The 20,781-nt window shown below is 35.7% G+C and overlaps 1 protein-coding gene across 2 annotated transcripts in view; it reads right to left on the reverse strand.

Moving 5' to 3' along the window:
* LOC308682181 (uncharacterized protein) overlaps positions 1-19,229 on the reverse strand; it is a 38,655-nt gene extending 19,426 nt beyond the window's left edge. The window contains exon 1 of one of the 2 annotated variants that reach the window (XM_081351694.1): positions 6,382-6,808. In XM_081351694.1, coding sequence (XP_081207820.1) covers positions 6,382-6,460 — 79 coding nt within the window. In that variant the 5' untranslated portion in view covers positions 6,461-6,808. Of the gene's footprint in view, positions 1-6,381; positions 6,809-19,162 lie in introns of those variants that run through there. The other variant, XM_081351695.1, reaches the window with a different exon arrangement.
* Positions 19,230-20,781: the final 1,552 nt, after the last annotated feature.

A 20,781-nucleotide genomic window follows, 5' to 3' on the forward strand; every position in this document is an offset into this window, starting at 1 on the left:
TGAGGAAATTGGCTTTTAAACAGCTTTTAGCCTTGACCTCAAAGTTTGACATACTCTTCACACCGATACAATGTTAGGTTAGAAATCATATGGTAGGCTAAGTTATTTCATGAGGCCTTGAAAAGATAACAATAATAGCCACTTTAGCCATTCCCAGCTCGATAGAGTGTTTTTTGTGTCACTTTTAATAATAAGCACTCCCATGCGTTCTAAGAGAAAATAATTTATTATCTTTTTTTTCAGATTGGATAGTAACTGTGAAAACACTGATAGTGTTTCAATTACGTGAGGTCATACCACCTTTGCTTCTGCTCCAGGTTTTTTCCCATTCAAATCAGTGCCTGTGTTTTTACAGTCCTTTCCCATAAACCCATGTGTGTACACAACACCTGGACTCCAGTAACTGTGTAAAATCAACTACAAACAGACTTCGTTGTTCAATTTTATGTAATCTAAATAAAAAATAAAAAAAATCTTACCACATAAAATTTCTCGTCCCATCTATACGGCGAAAATAGTTTTTGCGTGCATATGATCCGCACTTTATGGCGTGTAATACGCACGCACTACACACCCCTAATCCTACCCAATGGGTTTACAGTGCATATTATTTGCACGCAAAAACTAGGCGTATAAATGGCACGAGAAATAAATTTTGTGCTATATACACACTTTCATGAGATCGTGTTGAACAAACAGGTCCTGTTTCATATTACTCTAATCCCTTTTTTGCTAACTAGGTTGAATTCAAGTTTCCAGGAACGGTAATGTGTCTGTCCATGATGAGTGCAAGAAGACACTATAATATCTGAAGAAACATCCATGAAATACAGCAGCATTTTAGTCTAATCAGAGTTTACAGTAGTGGGCCACTCTGCACCATGCTATACAAATATGAAACATAAGAGACTGAAAAAAACAGTATATTGTCCGATAATTACCTACAAGCAGTCCCGACATGAAACCCAAGCATACAGTAATTGGAGTTCTCTGTGTGAGGCCCTGAATAATATTTTAGCTAATTTACTTCTACAGGTCAATTAGACCGACCCATTGGGTCAGTCTTTCATACACCCGTGCTCTCCAGCTGAGACTACAGAACTGCTGATGGTGGGACATTTTTGATGCCACTCAGTAGGGGCAAGTAGTCAGCATCTAAATCCCCCTCGGTTTTCAATTAACATCGCTCAGACGTGGCCGCTTGTAAAGAGAGATCAAAAAGCCCTCGCTAGCCCCTGGCAGCCAGGAATGTAAGTAATGCTAAGGTCCTTCATTCTGCAGAGTATAATGCATTGAAAATAAAAACAGGTCAATGATAGTGTTGGCGGGAATCAAACCCCACATATTTCTGGTCCTTATCACTCGGGAGGCTGCAAAAATCTGATGGGGGATTATTTCAGGAGTGAAAGGCAGGTACAACACTATAGGAATATCGACACATCATTTTGCAGACAGTTTTTGTCAGTCTTCTTTGGATGCCACATTAGACAAAATACTGCTTAGTCCATCATGATACTTTGTCATAATTTTGTGCTTAAAAATTAAATTATGGCATAAAAAGTCTAAACTATAAGTCATTATGAGATAAAAAATTCGAAATTACAATATGCTGTCATATTTGTGAGATATAAAGTCAAAATTATGCGTACTAAGTGGAAGTTGAGAAAAATAACATGAAAAGTTGAGTTTTCATCTATGTAAAAATTATGTTTTATCTAAATTTTGACTTATGTTATAGTTATAATTTTAACTTTTATCTCTTATTTATAATTATAACTCAGTATCTCATTTATAATTTTGACTAAGTATGTAAGACTTTTATGCCATAATTTTATCTTTTATCTCACAAATATGAGAGTATGTTGTAATTTCAACTTTTTATCTCAAAATGATGACTTAGTATCTCATAGTTTAGACTTTTTATGCTATAATTTCATTTTTAAACTCAAAATTATGACATAGTATGTTATAGTTTCGGCTTTTTATGTCATAATTATTATTTACCAAAGCATGATTTCTTTTCCTTGTGTGGCGGAAATGGGCCTCCATAATCTTTTGAGGTTGCTTTGTGCATATTTTCTTATTCACTGATTTCTTTTCTCTCTTTTAAAGCAGCACTGTTAGTCACATGCCACCTGCAGTAGTGTTTTTCTTCTAGGTCAGCGGAGAATGTTTTTCACTGTGTACAACTGGCAAGTTCCTCACATTTTTGAGCTGATAAAATACTCTGTTCACGTTCAAGAATCCTAGAATCATCTGCTCCAGTGTAAAGTGTGTGAAGGTAAAAATACTGATATGTTCCAGATGGATATTATAGGTCAGTGATGTTTTAAGGCAAAGTCTAATAAATGTTTAATTTGAAGAATTTCTGCGAGACATAACTACTCAAAACATATTGTGTCAATTATCTGTTCTGAAAGAGAGAGGAAAAGTCTGCTTCAATAACCAAAAGTTGCTGCTATTCATTTGAGATGAAGAATGTGAGAGTCATTAAAGGCCCTCGATAGAAACATTCACAGGGATGAAATGTGAAGAATTCATAAGCTTCGACAAGAACATGTTTACTCCATCTGGCCTCACCCACTCATGTTTAGCACATTTAACACTGCTATGTTTGTGAGTTCTGCTTTACTAACACAACATTAGAGCTACACTCAGTTTAACTGACATTATTAGTATCATCAGTCAGTACGATGATATACAGCTATGCACTCTTGACAGTGAGGTGAAGTCTGATTCATTTCTCTGAACCGGTTCATCAGCTCTTTTTACATCATCACGTCTGACATGACGTGCAACTGAAGCCATATGCAGACAGACACCCTATTTTATCATAATTATAAGTGTGTTCATTGCCATAAATATTACATACTCTGATTTACTGCTCATGACTGATAAATGGTCTTGGATACATAAATTTTGTCTACTTTCATGAGTAAAGCCTTAAAACTTAGCATGCTGAATGTGGTAGGTGAGCTCTGTTTAGGAATCTTCATTTGTAAACCAAAAATAGTTCTTAGCATAAAAAAACACAGCTTTTGTTGAATTGAAGTGCAGTGTTTTTCTAAATGAGTTTCAGCTACTTGACAGTATTGTTAGGGGATGCAGTGGGATAAGTATAGTGGGACGGTCTTGTCTGTAGACACATCCATTGTGATTATGGGTGGAGAGGTCAGAGGCAGGCCAGGGCAGGTCTTCTATTTTTACAGCCAGGAGAATGTCAGAACCCTGTTAGCACATGGGTGGCCAGACTGAATGACCCCGAGAGCACGTGAGCTAATAATCGGTTTGCTAGAATCCATATATGGACTGTTTTATCATAGCATTGAAGTTCTGGCCTTACAAGCCATAACACAGGAACCTATATATTATTTTTAATAAATACACATTTTTAAGACTTGTATCAGTATTACTATTTCAAATTTTTTATATTAAACATTTAACCTCTTTTTCACCCTTTGTGCTAAATTAGAGTGGTTGAATGGAAACTGAAGATCTGCATCATTTACTCACCTTCATGTCGTTTCATACAAATGGAGATATTTTAAATGAAGTCTGAGATATTTCTGTCCCTCCATTTCAAAAAGTTCATAAAGGGATCGTAAAACTAATCCATATGAATTGAGAGGTTATTCCAAATTTTCTGAAGAGACACAATCGCTTAATATGATGAACAAATTGAATTTAGGCTTTTATTTACATAAAAACATTCATCATCTCACACATCAGATATGGTAAACGGAAGCTCAAACAGGTTCGCTTGACGTGAGAGAACCAATGAGGTTCATTCTCGTGTTACGCAGAACGTTTGAGCTTCTGCAACCAATGAGTTTTGTTCTGTTCATCATATAAAGCGGTCGAGTCTTCAGAAAATTTGAAGATTTGTATTCCAAAGATGAACAAAAGTCTTATGGGTTTGTAACGACATGAGGGTGAGTAATTACTGACAGAATTTTCATTTTTGGGTGAATTAGGCTAACCCTTTAAGTTCATCTTTATATGTAACTTTAGAATTACTATATTGTCTTTGAAGTATGTTCTGACAAGAATTTATGGTAAAAATATACATTAATTTGAAACTTGTATGTCATATATTTAAATTGTAATGATGAACAATAATGAAGTTGCATTTTAGTTCAAATGTAAAATTATAATCGAGTATGCACAAGTGCTTTAGTATGTTAGTCAAAACATCAATATAAGTGTACTTCTTTAAAACTTGGAAAAAGATTATTAAAACAATGATTTAATAAAGAGAAACTTTTAATTTGACATTAGAGCAAGTGTACTGACGTGTGCTAAGAAACAGTCATGAAACATACAGTACTCTTAAGTACACTTAAGTTGCCTTTTCATTATCTGCAAGTATAGCTTTTTAAAATATATACTTTTAAGATTTGAAGTACACTACAAGTGCAATTCAGTACAATCAAGTGCACTTCTTTTTCCCAAGGGGCAAAACATTAAAAAAACAACCACCCAAAAACACCCAGTGTCACCCAATTGAGGTGAATTTCTTATGGGCAAAACGCACATTCACGATTCCCAGATTGTAAATAAAGTTGTAATCCATTGACTTTTCTGTCTGAATTGCTCCTTGCTGAAGGAGGTGACAGAGGCCAGATGTCAGGTTTGATGAGGTGTGAAATACAGCCCTACACCTTTTCTCCCTTCTTCCTAATCTAAAGTCAGCAGACCTTTAGTGCCTCACACTTCTCTGTCTCTCTCATCACAATGCCAGAACATTTTCCCCGTGCTCCCCCAAGGCAATGGTTTTGACCCTAAGGAGTCTTTCCAGAAGCACATTATCAATGTGAGCTGAACGGCCCAGTCTTTCATTATCTAACAGCATTAGGATAAGGCAAGAATGTGCGGGAGCAGTAACATCAGTCAAGCCTTCAGGCAAACTCACCCCACTCTTCTCCCCCATCCCCTTTTTTTGAGAGAGAGTCAAATTTGATTTTCTACTTACAGTTTTCCATTTATGACCACAGGGTACAAGTAATCTGAATGTCACTACAATAATGGTGACATCTCTCGTCTTGTCCCTTCAGGACAGCTTCATATCCGTATTACCTGACTGAGTCATGTGTGTCTGTGATTTCACACACTGGCTGATCCTACGCATGAAGAATTTGACTCTGTGCCTGGTTGCAGTTATGAGTCACGTATAATATAACTCAAGTAGAGGAGAAGAGCCCCTCTCAAGAATCTGTCACCAATAAAACATTCACATCTGATATCACTCTGTTTCTTATGTGAGTTTTGCTTGAGGTTGAAACACCTGTCTACCTCACTGTCCTCCTCTATGGTAACACTGATCATCTAACCTGTCATATATTGAGAATCACAGCTGCTTTTTAAACTAATTTAGTCTGTATAAGACATAAACATTCACATGAGAGACAATCCCATTGATATCTGTTTTGCAAGGTTCCAATTACAACCATAAAGGTTTTATTATAACTTTTTTAAGTTACACAAAACTCTTTATTCTCAAGTTCTTTTAAAACACAAATGTACTGATGCTTTATAAGTCCAGAAACCAATAGATGGATGATAGACTTAAAAAAGTTGCTGCCTTAACTGAGTTGAATCTTGTATAACCTATAAAAAAAGTTGAAAATTGCTTAACTTATTTTGATGAGTTAAAGCAATGTAAAAACATATGTTGTCATAACTTATTGATCATATAATTATTTTTACAGTTACTAGAAACAGATTATGTATTCAATTCATTTCTCTATTTCAATTTTTATATAACTGATATTTTAGGTTTTGCTATATGTTCATAAACTGTTTCAACATTCTGGTGATATGATGTGTAGAAAGGCATCTGAAACAAGAACCCTATTGAACAATCGCAATATAAAGTCTAGACAAAATGCTTCTGTGATTTACACTAAAACAAAACAAATGGCTTATAAATTGTTTCTCATTAAGCTGATGTTTGATTTGAATTTCTTACTAATTAAACACAAATCTGCCCCTTGTTTTGCCACATGTTTTTCTAGTTAACACCAAAGCAACACTTACAACTGCAGTTGAAAACAACACTGTATATATAATAAAGTCTGTGGCTAAAGCTTGTGGGTTTTCTATATGAGCTCAGCTTTTAGAGTTAACTTAATTGAAATGACATCAGCCCAACTACCTGTGGAACTCATCTGATGATAGTTAGATGAATGTTTCTTTGAAGATAACACATGTTCAACCAAGCAGACAACAACGCAGAGTTCAAATTACAGGTTTCTAAATATCCTCCAACACCTCAGCCAGACAAATTACTACCTGTGCTGCAAATCCAGGTGTTGCATGGAGCCAACTGGGTGAAGCAATGCATTCAAAGCAAAAGATCGCATATTGAGTCACACAACTTACCTTTCCTCCAAGGAGCAAGGATAGCAAAAGACTTGTGCCAGCTGAACACCATGCTTGGTTTCCTCTTCTTAAGACTCATTGTTGATGTGCAAAACTTCAGTAGCTTTCGGTGTCAAGAGGAAAAACCCCTCCTCAGTGGCTCATTCAAGCACACCTCATACCTTAATGCTGGTTGATATTCCTTCTCCTCAACTGAGTGCTCAAATTGTTCAAATGTTCCAGAAACCTGTGCTGCTCGGGGTATATCCAGTTTTGAACATACTGCCGGAAAAGTTTCATACACGAGTGTATGTGAGAGAAGGAGGCTGGTTGTGAAGAGTGCTGTGCTCTCACTGAGGAGAATGAGCAGACCATTAGCAGCTGGAGGAGGAGGGGTGACGGACTGCCAGATGAAGGGAGGGGAAAGACTCCGGAGAAACCTTTGTGTGCGTGTGTAGAGAGAGAGAGGGAGAGATAGTGGGAGAAGTTGGAAAATATGCAATCATATACCAATGAATAAGATTGCTTCATTGCTTGAGGAATCCTCACTAAAGCTAGCATACTGTTATTGTACAAACTTGGGTTTGAGGTCAATCTACATCCACTAAACTTTGCACAGAACTGTTCTGACTTTTTTCTACATGTATTTTGCCTTATCCCCCCCCCCTACACGCTTTAAAAAGTATACTTTTCACTTTAAAGTGCATTTTAAATGATTGCTTCAATAATCGTTTGTCAAGTTTTATAGAAGTATTTTGATTAGTTGATTAGCATACTAAAGTACATGTAAAGTACTTGAAAAATTGTATAACTTTAGTGTGTTATTCAATATAATATTTAAAGTAGCTATATACACTATTAAAAGTACTAAATTGCAACAGTATCATTACAAATGTGTAATTACAAATATTTTTAAATACATGACATACAAGTTTCAATAGAAATGGTCATATATACATACACTTCTTTAACCACATTTCAAAAACAATGGATTAATGAAATTACATATAGGCTAAAGATGTACAAAGTCCTACTTAAGTGGGTCAAAAAACACTTTAAAATTTGTCTAACTGCATTTAATATAAATTTAAGCTATAATACATTTTAAGTGTCCAAAAAAAATATATTCAGCTTGGCTATATATAAGTACCCTTTTTCAATATGCTTAAAACTTCAGGGCTTTTTAAACCTATTTGAACTTTTAGACAAGATTTTGTAAAGCCAACATTTTACAGAAAGAAAATACCCAAGAAACATGAAACTGAAAAATGTCTTCTCATATACAAACATATTTTGGCATATTAAAGACATTTGATTTACTATAATCAACAAATTGCTCTCAGCATAAACATCAGTCATGGTTATTTAAACCTATCTTTTTCTAAGTTGTGCATAGCTAAATTGCTCATATTTCATTATTCAATACTGAATTGTAAAAATATGTCCAACTTTTCTTAGAAAAGGGTGGAATTCAGATGCACCCACACACTACAGTTTTCAGGGTCACAATGAAAGGCTTTCTCAGCCGCTCCTTAGTTCAGACGTGGGAGGGAAAGTTAGAAAAGTAATGCAGCAATAAATGAAGCGTCCCATTGTTCTGTGAAAATAAACAATGCTGTAATTTGTCACTTTTTTGCAATGTTTATCACAGCCTAATTATATCTTTAATGGCAGATAAGGTTGTTTTTTTGACACTGCTGCTGACATCCGAAGCCGTTCTCGTTCTCAGTTGTTTTGGTAAAGAACAGGTGAGGACATTGGTTGGGTGACAGGCACAGTCGAGTGGTTAGAGATCGCCCTGGGCTAGAAGATGAAGCTAAGAATGGGTAATTACCTCAGACAGGCCTGGACAATACTGAGGTCTCCAAATGCAGTTTCATTGTAAAACCAAATGAAGAGCATGAAAGCCTCAGGTTCCCTGGATTTGTAATGCCTGTTGAATATGATTATATACTTGCAACTAGCTTGCATGAAACCTTTGTTATGCAGTCAACCATTACACAAAATTTGGCTTTTTACTGTAAAGATTATGTTTTTTAGCTCACGACCCCACGCAAAGTTTCCAAAACAACTGTTACAACAAAACCACAACTCTAAAAATGACAACAGCAGTGAAGAGACTAAGTACAAATAACCAGTTTCTGAATTAATATCAGGTCTCAAAAAATGCTTTTGTAATAAGCAGACAAATTACCTGTCTACAAGAACTATTTTTTACAGGATTTTCTCAACTACTATCTGGTGTTACATTTTCGTTAAATTGACTGTAAATAAATAATTTATAATTAACTACAATCAGTAATAACATACAATCCATTACTGATTCCAAATTACATGACAGAAATTGTAGTAACGTACCATTACACAATTTAGGTAATTTAATCTAATGTAATCTTTTTGATTTCTTTTAGATTACTTTTGACCTCGTATCTCTCAATGAATTGAATAGGACAATATTGTACCACATTGATATAAATATACAAAGAGAAAATATATATATCTTTTCTCCCTAATTATTCTTTTTCATGTTTTAGATTTTCCTTTCTAAAAAACATATTGCTTTTATACATTCAGAAAGTCTTCTAGTTTTGTGAAATTACATACACAGACCGGATACTTGGAAGTGTGGATAAGGAAAATTGAGAGGCTACAAAGCATTTGACCACTGGATTTACAGAAATCATTTATCAGCATTGCATATCCAAAAAACTCCTGACACAATATTTATTATTTTAATTATCACTCAGTAAGTCATTTAATCATGTATTGCTGTCTTTGGAAGTATTTTTCTTTCAAACACATTTTTTATTTAAAAAAATATTTATTTAGCATTTTTATGATTTACTTATTTTTTATTTTTTTTGCTTTTCATTAAACTCACAAACCCCAGTTAGGAAAACCCTGATGTAATATAATGTTTAATGCACTTCAGTGATAACAAACAATCAATAAAATAGAATGGTTTTACTGCCATTGTGTGTGAATAACGTAATCATGTAATCGATAAAAAGTAACCCTGATTACAAGTAATTTTAAAATTACAAGTACTTAATTTTTGGAATCGGATTACGTAATCCAGATGTAATCAGTTACTATACAGTTCCATGATGGGAACACATCTCTGAAATGTCTCCCTGAAGACTGTGCACAAATACATCTGGTTGTCTTTTGGAGCCACACATAGATAGGATGTATAAGAATAAAGGAAAAGTTGGACAAATGTATGTTTACTTGGGAACCTACAATGTGATTTTTACAATGTCTTGTTGGTCTTGGATTCTTCAGACATCTATCTCTCCAGATTCGAAGCTCTGTATTTCATATTGTTATGTAAGTCTGACTTTGAAAAGCGTTGTAGTGGAACATTTCATGCTGCTTTGGAGCTTCATGGGTGTGCGGCATTGCTTCGTAAAGACTCACACGGGGGTACAGAAGCATTCCTGTCGTGAGAAACAGCTCTGAGAGAGTGGAATGTTTTAACAGTGATCTGATATTACATCATCTATTTGAAGATTAAATATGCAGAGGAGGAGTATTTCCCTAATGGAAACTAAAGTGTGAACAGGGTCATTTTTAAAAGCCAGAAGGTCACAGTGATTAGGCAATACTAAGTTGTTATGATTTCACAGTTGACAATATTGAATTTCGCTCAGAATTCTATACAGGTGTTCAGCTGTCTGAATCATTCTTGTGTTTTGATATAATCTGAACCGTAACCGAAGGTGAGTAATATAGTCTCAAATGAATAACATATGTTCTTTATTTCTGCTTATTTTCATTCCTTTGTTTGCTGCAGATGTGGCCATATGAAAGTTTGAGAGGTTAATCATTCAGATTGCGGAAGTGACGTATATTAAAAAAATTCTATAGATGTTGGTTTTGCTTCACTGTAATGTCACTAACAATGATTCACTGATTCAAAAACTATGAATCTATAATTAAAAATCAAAATGTGATGCATGATGCAGGTCTGATTCTATTATTTCAGAGGAGAATTGTACTTAATAATCACAGAGAGTAAATGGAAAATAGGTCAGAGGGGGAGCAAGATACAGAGAGATCAGTATCACCTTTCTTGTTTCAACCTGCACAGTCACCCCTTAGACCCCTTAAAATCAAAACATATAAAACTTAATGCTGATCAATACAGTGTCAGCTACGATGCAAAACATATGAACACCAAATCTCCATGAAGATTTTTGTTACGGAACAATTTTCTACAAGCTTAGTTAATTTTCTTAATAGTTTTAATTAAAGTTTGCGGAAAAAATGTTAAAATTCATATATAGGGGAACATTCATATTGAATTTTTAAGTACAAATAATGCAAGGTTTCTCAATTAATATGAGGTCTTTAAATAGCTTTTATAATAATAAGACAATAATTGAGTGCAATTATTAATTGAGTAAAAGAGTGCAACAGTGTCAACCGTATTTTTGGAATTTTAGAACTACTTTTTACAGGATTTTCTCAAATAATACTACATTGTTTTGACCAAATTACATTGTAATTTGACCTTGTTTATCTCACATTTCTTGTTGGCAGACTCTAGGTAGGACTGTAGTTCATGTCATCTTAAATCTCCCTCCAAACCTCACATCGCCCAGTGGGAACAACAAAGCAGTTTATTACTCTATAAGACCGTCATTCTCCTGAGATTCTAACATCTCAGGGAGCAAAATGTTTATAAATGACTTGAGAGCTGTATATCTTGGCATGTTTATTAAATATTACAGTCCAAGCAGATTCCTGGTAAGCAGAACCATATGGGCCTCCAATCTTTTGAATTAATACTCTTTTTTGCTGATAGTAAGGGCATATCTGGTTCATATGTCCTAATTATTATCCTGTTTGACACACTTCCATTTTTCTGAACTTATATCAGATGGTTTTCATGGTCCAGTTTCAGGTGTTCCCTGTTTTGATGAAAACCAGAGATATGTTCCACAACAACATTCATACAGCCTTTAGTCACCAAGCCCCAGAGCACCTTCACCCTGTTTGATATTCTGTCACATGATTTTAAATCAAAGTGTGTTTTCGGCTTTTGCAGCTGCGATGAAGCCGGACAGACCCCCCGTCACACCCCAAACACCATTTTCCCCAAACTCCCCAAACATTTTCCCTAATCTCATTTCCTCAAACCGAGGACCGTGCAACAAAGACATCAAATGAAAAGCGGGCATCTGTTGAAAGTTGATTTTTCCTACTTATGGTGACATGTCCTTCAGCACATTGCCAGAGAGGATGTATTTTTCTTCTTTGGGGATTTGTTTAGCAGATTTGAGGTTTTACTTTTTATTATTTTGTGGAAAGGCATCCTTTTAGATGTTTATCAACTGCTCAGATCAGTCTAATTTCAGTGTAAGTGCTTGACATTAAAGAGAAGAGGATGTTGCCTAAACCAGGAATAACCAAATTAGTGGTAATTTACTTCCAGAAAACTTGCCACTTTGGGTGATCGGGAATACAGTTGTTTTGATGTTTTTCTCCTAAGAAAAAAACATGAGAGCTATCAGTATTTCTGCCTTCCCAAATCTGGCTTGATTACATTTGGCTTTTCCTCCATTTCAGAGGTGTTGACTTTACTTCAGGCCAGTGTTTACATGAATATTGCAGGAATTGGGTCAGATGGGGCGAGGGCTTCACACACTCTGTTAGATATCTGTGACCTTAGTTATTCAATTATTCTCTATGTTATCTTAACACTGAGCACTTTTAATAAACGTGTCTGCTGGCGGCATTTGGATTAAAAAAAAGTTTTGATTTTCCAAAACTTCAGCATCATGACTTCATAATCGTGAATTTTTACATTCCAGGGTGCATCACTGGAAAACCAGAAAAACAATCTCTCCCCAAACTAAGAAGTCTCTCTTGAAGCTGAGAAAATGCTGAAAATATGTGTTATAAATAGCTGTGGCTTGCTTAGTTCTGTCAGACTTTGGCTGTTTGCGTTGTGCTAAAGTGATAGTTCACCCAAAAATGAAAATAAAATGTACTCGCCATCATGTCGTTCCAAACCTGTATGACTTTCTTTCTTTGGTGGAACACAAAAGAAGGTCTTTGGCAGAATGTCCAAGCTGCTCTTTTCCACACAAAATCAAACCATGTAATGTGTCTGTCAACCTTTTATTTAAAAATTTTAAGTGAAATATTCTTTTAAATATGTTTCTGACATTAACTCTCCGACATTAACAGAAATTTCCATCATTTATGACACAACGCTTCATGCCTTTGACGGAAATTTCCAGCAGTCCAAAGCCGCTTTTCCACTGTCGGTCCAAATGGTTATAAGAGCGGTTCCAGTTATATTTCCACTTGGTTCAGCTTGGTTCGGCATGGCACAATGGGCTTTATACACAGCTGCACTACTTCCTGAACTTCAGGCAGGTCCTTTGTTTCCTGTCTGCCATTATTGGACCAACTGATTAATCCAGGTGGTCAGGCACACCTGGATTAATCAGTTTGTCCAATAAAGGCAGACAGGAAACAAAGGACCTGCCTGAATTTCAGGAAGTGGTGCAGCTGTGCATAAAGCCCATTACAAACTGTTCTCGACCCAGAATTCTCACCATGCTGGTAGAATGCATGTAGTGTTTTATGGTATACAGTAGGGGGCGTTATTAGGCATTTTCTGAAATAGTACATAATCTCCTGATCAAAACACATGTGAAAAAGTAGAAACAAGTGATAGAAGCATTGCTTACACTTATGTAAAATAACGCAATCATTAAACATTAAACAGCATATACAGTCAATCAAAACTGCCTAACATTACCGAATGGGTTATCCTCCGAGGGGGCAAGGGAGACAGTGCCTCTTCAAAAACTGGATGACAAAATAATCCATATTACAAAAATAAACAATGCAAAAATTACAAAATGTGACAAAATAAACAGTGGGAGGTCATGCCTCTCTTGCCTCCCCTGAGCCCATAGAGTTTTAACAGACACCCTAAAGATTGTGTTGGATTTGGTGGGGGGTAATTGAGAATGAATGGGGGAAAGTCACGTGAGAGGAGGCAATGCCTCCATCGCGCTGTGATTGGATATGATTGGTTCATGCGATAAACCCCGCCTCTTATTTTTGCGTTTGAATGAACAAAATGGGAAGACTAATTAAAAAGTAAGTAAACAACTCAGCCATCGCTTTGTCACGTCAAAATCAAACTTGAAATGGCCTGAAAACATGACAACTGTGGGTTTTTTTAGTAAGCAATCTTGATGAAATTAAAAGTACATCTTTGTGTCTGTGACAAGTGTTTATTGAACTTGATTGATGAAAATAAGTTGACTTTTAAAAAGGAACTGGACATCAGTTCGCATTACTTAAATTGTTACTGTTTTTAATTATTATTTTGGAATAAATGTAAAATGCTTAAAGACACTAACTTGATGAGATTTATACTTGGTTTTATTAAATAGAACATTAGTTAATGTAAAACATTCAACATATAAAAATACAAAAATAGATCTGTATTTGGTTTCTCTTTTTTCATGTAATGTTTGTTTATAATATTTAAAGTGCAATTCTGCATCCTGTTTGCCTCTATGAATGTAAATTACATTTAAATTAAAAGTAATTTAAAAGCATTCTCAATTTAATTCAGAATAGCGCAGAACGTTGTTAATTTAGTCAACATTCAGAAGAGAATTGAACCAGATCTCAAGATAAAATGTCACAAAACTTTTTTTTCTGACAACATTTTTTTTCTTACTATTAACCTCTGTTTGTCAGGACTTGTTTAGTCTTCATCAGCTGAGCCTTGTTGGCAACAGCACAGAAGAGTAAGGTAAGAGCAGCTGCTTTCCCCATCTCCCATTCATAAAACAAAGACAGGAGAATATAAAAATATCTGTGAAAATCTCCCTGCTGTCTATGCACATTTAAAATGACATCACTGGCTACACCTGCGTGCTGTTTTCCTCCAGCATCAACACATGTCTTCGGCACATCGTCATTTGATCTCTTAAACAGTGAATAAACCTATGTTTATCTCCAATGAGAGGACAATAAAGCTGGCCTTTAAACAGGATGATTTATGATGAGTCCAGGAAACCTTGAAGTGTTGGTGACAAAGACTCAGACAAGTTCCCTCATGTGAACTCCCTGAGTGTTGCCACAAAATCAAGGACAATGGCGGCGCTACGCTCTAGTAGAAAAATGAAGGCATGGGAACAAAGTGGGCTTAGATTAGGCTGACACCTCTTTAAACAGCAATATATGCAGCAAGAAAAAAGATAAAAAGTGTCTTTGATACAGAATTCTTTCCCCATTTATTTCCACTTTTCATCAGGAAAGTCCCTTAAGGATAAGTATGATTAATTGTATTGAATTGTACTTGTAGTGTACTTCAAATCCTAAGTATATTAAAAAAGGTACACTTTCAAGATTGTTTCTTAGCACACTTAAGTACACTTTGAAAAGTGCACTTTGTTTGCATTTCAAATGAAAAGTTTTACTTTAAAGTACATTTTAAATCTTTGTTTTTTATAATCTTTTGTCATACTTTAAAGTACACAAGTTTTTGATGTGTTGTACTGTGTTGTTTGATATAACATTTGAAGTTAACATATTTTAAATGTACTAAATTGCAACTTCATCATTTCAAATGTTTCAGTATATTTTAATTGGTTACATGACATACAAGTTTCAATGAAATGGCATTATAGTATATTTCAGTTTACCATACTTATATTTGCCTGTACACTTTAACCATTTTTGAAATTACAAAATATGTTCTTAAGTCCTACTTAAGTGGGTCAAAATGCACTAAGTTCAACTTATTGCATTCAATACTGTAAATTGACTAAAAAACATTTTCATTTATTTGTAACTTAAGTGTCCGAAAACGTTACATTCAGTTCACACTTAAGTATATATTTGTAAGTTATTTCCATAAAAGTGTGCTAGAGTACACTTCTTTTTCACATGGGATTTCATATTACAGGTCATAATTACAAATGTAAATATAAGGTTTGAAGCAATACTCCAGTGAGAGAGGGGTAAAATAAAGTGGCACACTTTAAAGTCTAAAATTACAGACAGAGAGCTGCAATGGAGGAAATGGGTTAATAGGTCGTTTCCATATGTTTACAGGCAGCCAGCTGTCCATGATAACCTTCCTGATAACCCGGATGGATCCCCCACTACTCCAACTTATCACGCCCTGCACATGTATGGCCACCACAATTTAAACCCATACATGCTATTATCCTGGAAGCAGGGGCGTAGCAACCGGGGGGGACGGGGGGGACACGTCCCCCTCACTTTTAGAAACCGGTGATTCTGTCCCCCGCATTTTTTTTTTTCGGACAAATGCACTGATTAAAACAATTTTTAATATAAAAATAAAAAATAACCAGGCAATCACCGAAAACGTGTGTGGATGGATGGATGGATGCGTGTGGAGGAATGGATGATTCTGTTTTATTTCATTTGATGTAAGTGGCGATTGATAGCCTATAGTTGATAATAATATAGGCCTAATGTGCGCTGTCGAGGCTCGTGAAGTTATAACATTTTAGAAACAATATAGCCTAGTTAAGAAACAATATATAGCTAGGCTACACACGACCAGCTGTTTTCCTGAATGCCATCAAGATTGAAACCGTGACTGGTTTCATAACAGTTCAATAAACAAACAGTTAAAATTAACTTACAATAATTTTACTTGATGTACTCAAAAATGTACTCACTTACATTTTAGTCGCAATGACTGTTTTTGCTCTGTTTCATCAGCGAAAATAGTCCCAAACAAAGATCACAGCAGAACGCGCATCTCACAGCAACACTCGTTGCATTACTGAATGATTCAGCGTTTTGAACAAATCGGTTGAGTCAAAGATTCAATTACCCATTCATAAACTGCCTCATTCTGAATAAATCAGCCGTTTGAACGAATCGTTTGAATGAATGACTCAATGACTCGCTCATTAAGACGGTCGCCTGCCGCCTCCTACTGGCGGTTTAGTTTCATAAAGTATCATTCTTTTCAACATTCCTTATTTGTATATTCAAAAATATTTAAAATAATCTAATTTAATACAGTTATATTTTTTCAATGTAAATTATTTAATTTGATTGGTAACAGCCTAGTGTCTTATTATTTTAATTGAATATATTGATCAAATTTAAGAATTTAAAATGAAAGATGGAGCATAAAATTAGGGGGAAAATGCCTTTATAAAAGGTACAAAAAAAATTGTGTTTTCAAACAGTGATGTAATGAAACATTGACAATTTAAGTTTGAAGGGAGTAAAGCCTCTGTTTAGGCTATAAGGAAATGTAATTTTGCCAAAAGAAGAACTTTTATTTTAAATAAATGTTCATTTTAAATCAGCCTACTTCAGTGTGATATGTTACCATAATTTGAATAATTTGATACCAGAATTTGAATAATTGTAATGTGATGATCAGATGCAGATATCTAAATCAGAGAATATCATCGGGCGGTTTGCGGGTGGATTATTTATTTTTAACAGTGGATTCGGGTGACTCAAAGTGCACCAGATTAATGAATTTATCTTTAAAATGTACAAAATTTTCTTCCGGGGGGGCATGCCCCCGGACCCCCCTAGAGGTACCAAGCTCCACCAACAAAAATAATGTGGGAAACACATTAGGATATATGATGATCTACAAAAAAATACACATTTAATTATCTTATTATTAAACATTATTAGGATTTTACCACCTCCGCCTCGTTTTGAGCCAGGAAAATGAACATCACCTTTGGGTCACGTCCTATGGTCACATACAGCTTTTGTCCCCCCCACTTTTATAATGGCTGCTACGCCCCTGCCTGGAAGAATGCATAGCTCAAAGTCTCCACTTACACTCCATTGTTTGGATATCACCCCTCCTACAAATTTCAAATTTCGGTCAATCATTTGCTAAGGTGACATTACCCTGCGCTGACCTCACTGTCAGGCTCTTTGTGTTACCAAAGAGTATAGAAGCCCAAGAGGCGAAACTCAATAGAACGCTCCATAGCAACAGTTGCCCCCATGACGTGACGGCGCGGCCGCCATTATGGACTGAAAACTGAAGGAAAACGCCGAAAAATAATGGGAGTCAATGGCACTGAAAAACTTAACATAACAAAAACTTAACATAACTTAATTTTTTCTGGCCGTCATATCTCAATATGAAAACAATTTAAAATACATTAATGAGGATGACCGACGTTAAATGACGTTAAATGACAGAAAATATACGTCTATGTGTTGGTTATGCATGGCCTAATTATTACCCTTAGGAAAATAGTATTTTGGGACAAAATATTACTATAGAAGTACTATAAGACTACTATAGAAATACTATAGCGGCTCTAGGATATTATAGAGGTATTACAGAACATAACATACTTCTGTGATTTTCTGTAATACCTCTATAATATTTTAAAGCTGCTACAGTATTTATATAGTAGTCTTATCGTACTTCTGTAGTATGTCCCAAATTACTATAGTATTCCTATAAGATTACTATAATATTTTGTCCCAAAATACTATAAGATTCCTATAGTACTTTTTAGTAAGGGTATGTCCCCCACCGAATCGGCTTCATTAGCCTACCACTTACGGTTTGCAAAGATAAAATTATAAAATTACTGCAAAACTTTAATCTATCAATATTTATGTTCTATTATGCATTTTCCTAGTTATATGACTAACAGAAATTCATGAAATAATATAGGCTATAGGCAGACACACAGTAATAAGATATAAGTAATAAGATGTTTATTCAAATGTTGATTTTGAAATTAGTGAACATCACCATATATATGATTTGGAAAAATAAATAAATAAAATTATAAATGAACATTTCTAAAGACAGTTAATATTTTACATAGAATATCACAAAAATATTAACTTGTTTTTTCAACATCTTCAGTGAAAGTGCACACAGTGAACGTTTCAATGGGAAGAACAAAAACAATCTGTGAATGTCCTATTACAGGCGGAAAGGTACAAAAAAGATGTGCAATCTAGCAAGTGCACACATGAACTATAAACGCCTATTAAAATGGATTTTGCCATTGACTGGCGCTAACGATTTCAGCAGCTTTCAGTCCATAATGGCGGACGCGCCTCCGCAGCGCCATCTACAGACTGTTACCCATAACACAACAGAGTTTCGCCTCTTGGGCTTCTATACTCTTTGGTGTTACACCAAAATATGTAAATCATCTAGTGTTTGATCAGTGCAAATTGACTATTGAATTTTACAGTATTTAGTTGAATATTACCTTTTTATGTCTTTGTTTGGTTGTGTCAATCAATGTTGAAAAAAAAAAACAATGTTCAAAAATGTTCCACTCTTATGAAATAGCTCACCAAAAAACTTTCTTGATTTATATAACTATACGGAGCCCCACAAGGATATGCGGGGTGAAAAATATGTATACTAATTCGTTCATTCGTTTTAAGTAAATCGTGTGCGTGATATAATAATTTCTTCTTTTGTTTTAGTAAATCGTGGCCAGATTGTAATAAATCGTTCCCTTGAGGATGAAGCCATGATTTCCTAAAACAGCGGAATGAATTAATAAGTCTGTGGTATCTGTCAGGAGTTAGTAAGCAATGAAGCAGACGAGACAGGAGAAGCGAACTTCATCCATCTTGTTTACTCATTACATCACTTCAGGTTTAACCTCAATAGTTATGACTTCCTCCACAACACAATTTACTCATGAACGTCATGAGCTGTGGGAACGAACATTTACACGACAATGATGTACTAAAAAAGGAAAAAGACAACAACATTGTCAAAATGGTCCTCGTTCTTGCGGATCCCTACCGTGGTAACGTTAATCCAGAGTTCTCGAGAGAGAGCACAAGTTGAGTTTGCTCAGCGAGTTTACTCTGGCGTTGAGTAATGATGCTCATTAAATATGCCCTTGTATCCGAGCTGCACCAATCACATCGGGTTATCTGATATAGGCGGGCCAGAGGCGAGATGACGACAGCGCTGCGACGTCGAAGTCATTAGGCTTGTTTGAGATGAGCAAAATCTGCGCAGAATCGATCACCGGTGATCAGCGCGAGATGCATGCCGGTTAGAAATGTGTCCGAGTGCGGCCCGCCTTGCTCTGATGTCATGCTGACGTATGTCAAAAATCTCTCGCGAGCGCAAGGCGCACCTGTCGGATTCTGCAGTCGAGCGCAGTTGCTCTCCACCGACTGCGCTGATCAAAAGCATGATGGGAAACGACTTGCTGACGACACAGCTTAATGTTCATTGGTTTAAACAACCGTGATGTATCGTTCTCTTTTAAAATGTTTGATTTTAAAACTCTAATATCATGTTTTATGAGTATACGTTATGTGTGAATATTCCCAAACTATCTGACAGTGCGATCTCTTTGGGTTATGCAATGTAATTAAAAAAATAAAAAAAAATAAACATATATGTCTGTATTAAATAAAAAAGATTGATAAACATGTATTTGGAATGGAATTAAGTAGGCTACTTTGGGTGACTTGTTTATCATATTTATTTTCATATAAAAGCAACAGAACTTAAATTCCATCCAGTTTATTATCAACACTGTGCACGAGCGTGAATCCCGCGATATCCGTCTTTGATCTCACATGTGTCAGATCCACTACGAGAAGAGAGAACTGTCCGGCTTGCCTGCGCTTTTCTCACTCCTCCTCTCACTGCAGCCGCCTACTCTCGACTACATTTCAGGCGAGGCAAGGCGCATCTCAAACAAGCCTATTAGTAAACATTGCAAGATGGCTATGGATGAACACCAGTTGTTTAAAACGGCTTTGGCCGCTACAATGAAAGATTTAGACTTTTTCTCTAAAAGAGGAACAGAAGACCAGTTAGCTCCGCTGGTAGCCAGGCGATAACTTGTTGTGATTGGTCGTAGTGTTATCCAATTGCGTGCAGTGAGATTTTCAAATGCATGCTTGGTGCCGCCCCTCGAGCTGGACGATTTTCATTAGTCGACACCAGACCATTAATCTTTCAGATTTAGGTCTGGATTTTCAGGTTAGCGGATCCCTGAAAATAATTGAAAATGCTGTATTCTGCTGCCAGGCCAGTAGTTGGCGATGTCACTTTGTAAGGAAACACCAGAGTTCTATAAACTGAAGACGTATACACACAACGTCGCCAGTTTCACAAATTCATGTTTTTGTAGTTTACGGTACGACGATAATAGTCTAGTTTTCAAAAACCCCGTTTAAGGCCAAAATGTAAATGAACAGCCAAAACGGAAAATTTATTTTTAGTAGAAAACGGTGTTGTGTAAACCACCCCTAAACCGAGAGAACAATTTTTTTTATCACGATAGATAGGCTATATATTTTTTGTCCACGTGACGTGCGGGGCTCCATATACGCCACATTCTACTCTTCATAAAGATGCTTTTTCAGTTCAAATCGACTTTTTTTGGATCCATATAA

Source organism: Scardinius erythrophthalmus, assembly GCF_964197995.2.
Source record: "Scardinius erythrophthalmus genome assembly, chromosome: 21".
Lineage (NCBI taxonomy): Eukaryota > Metazoa > Chordata > Actinopteri > Cypriniformes > Leuciscidae > Scardinius > Scardinius erythrophthalmus.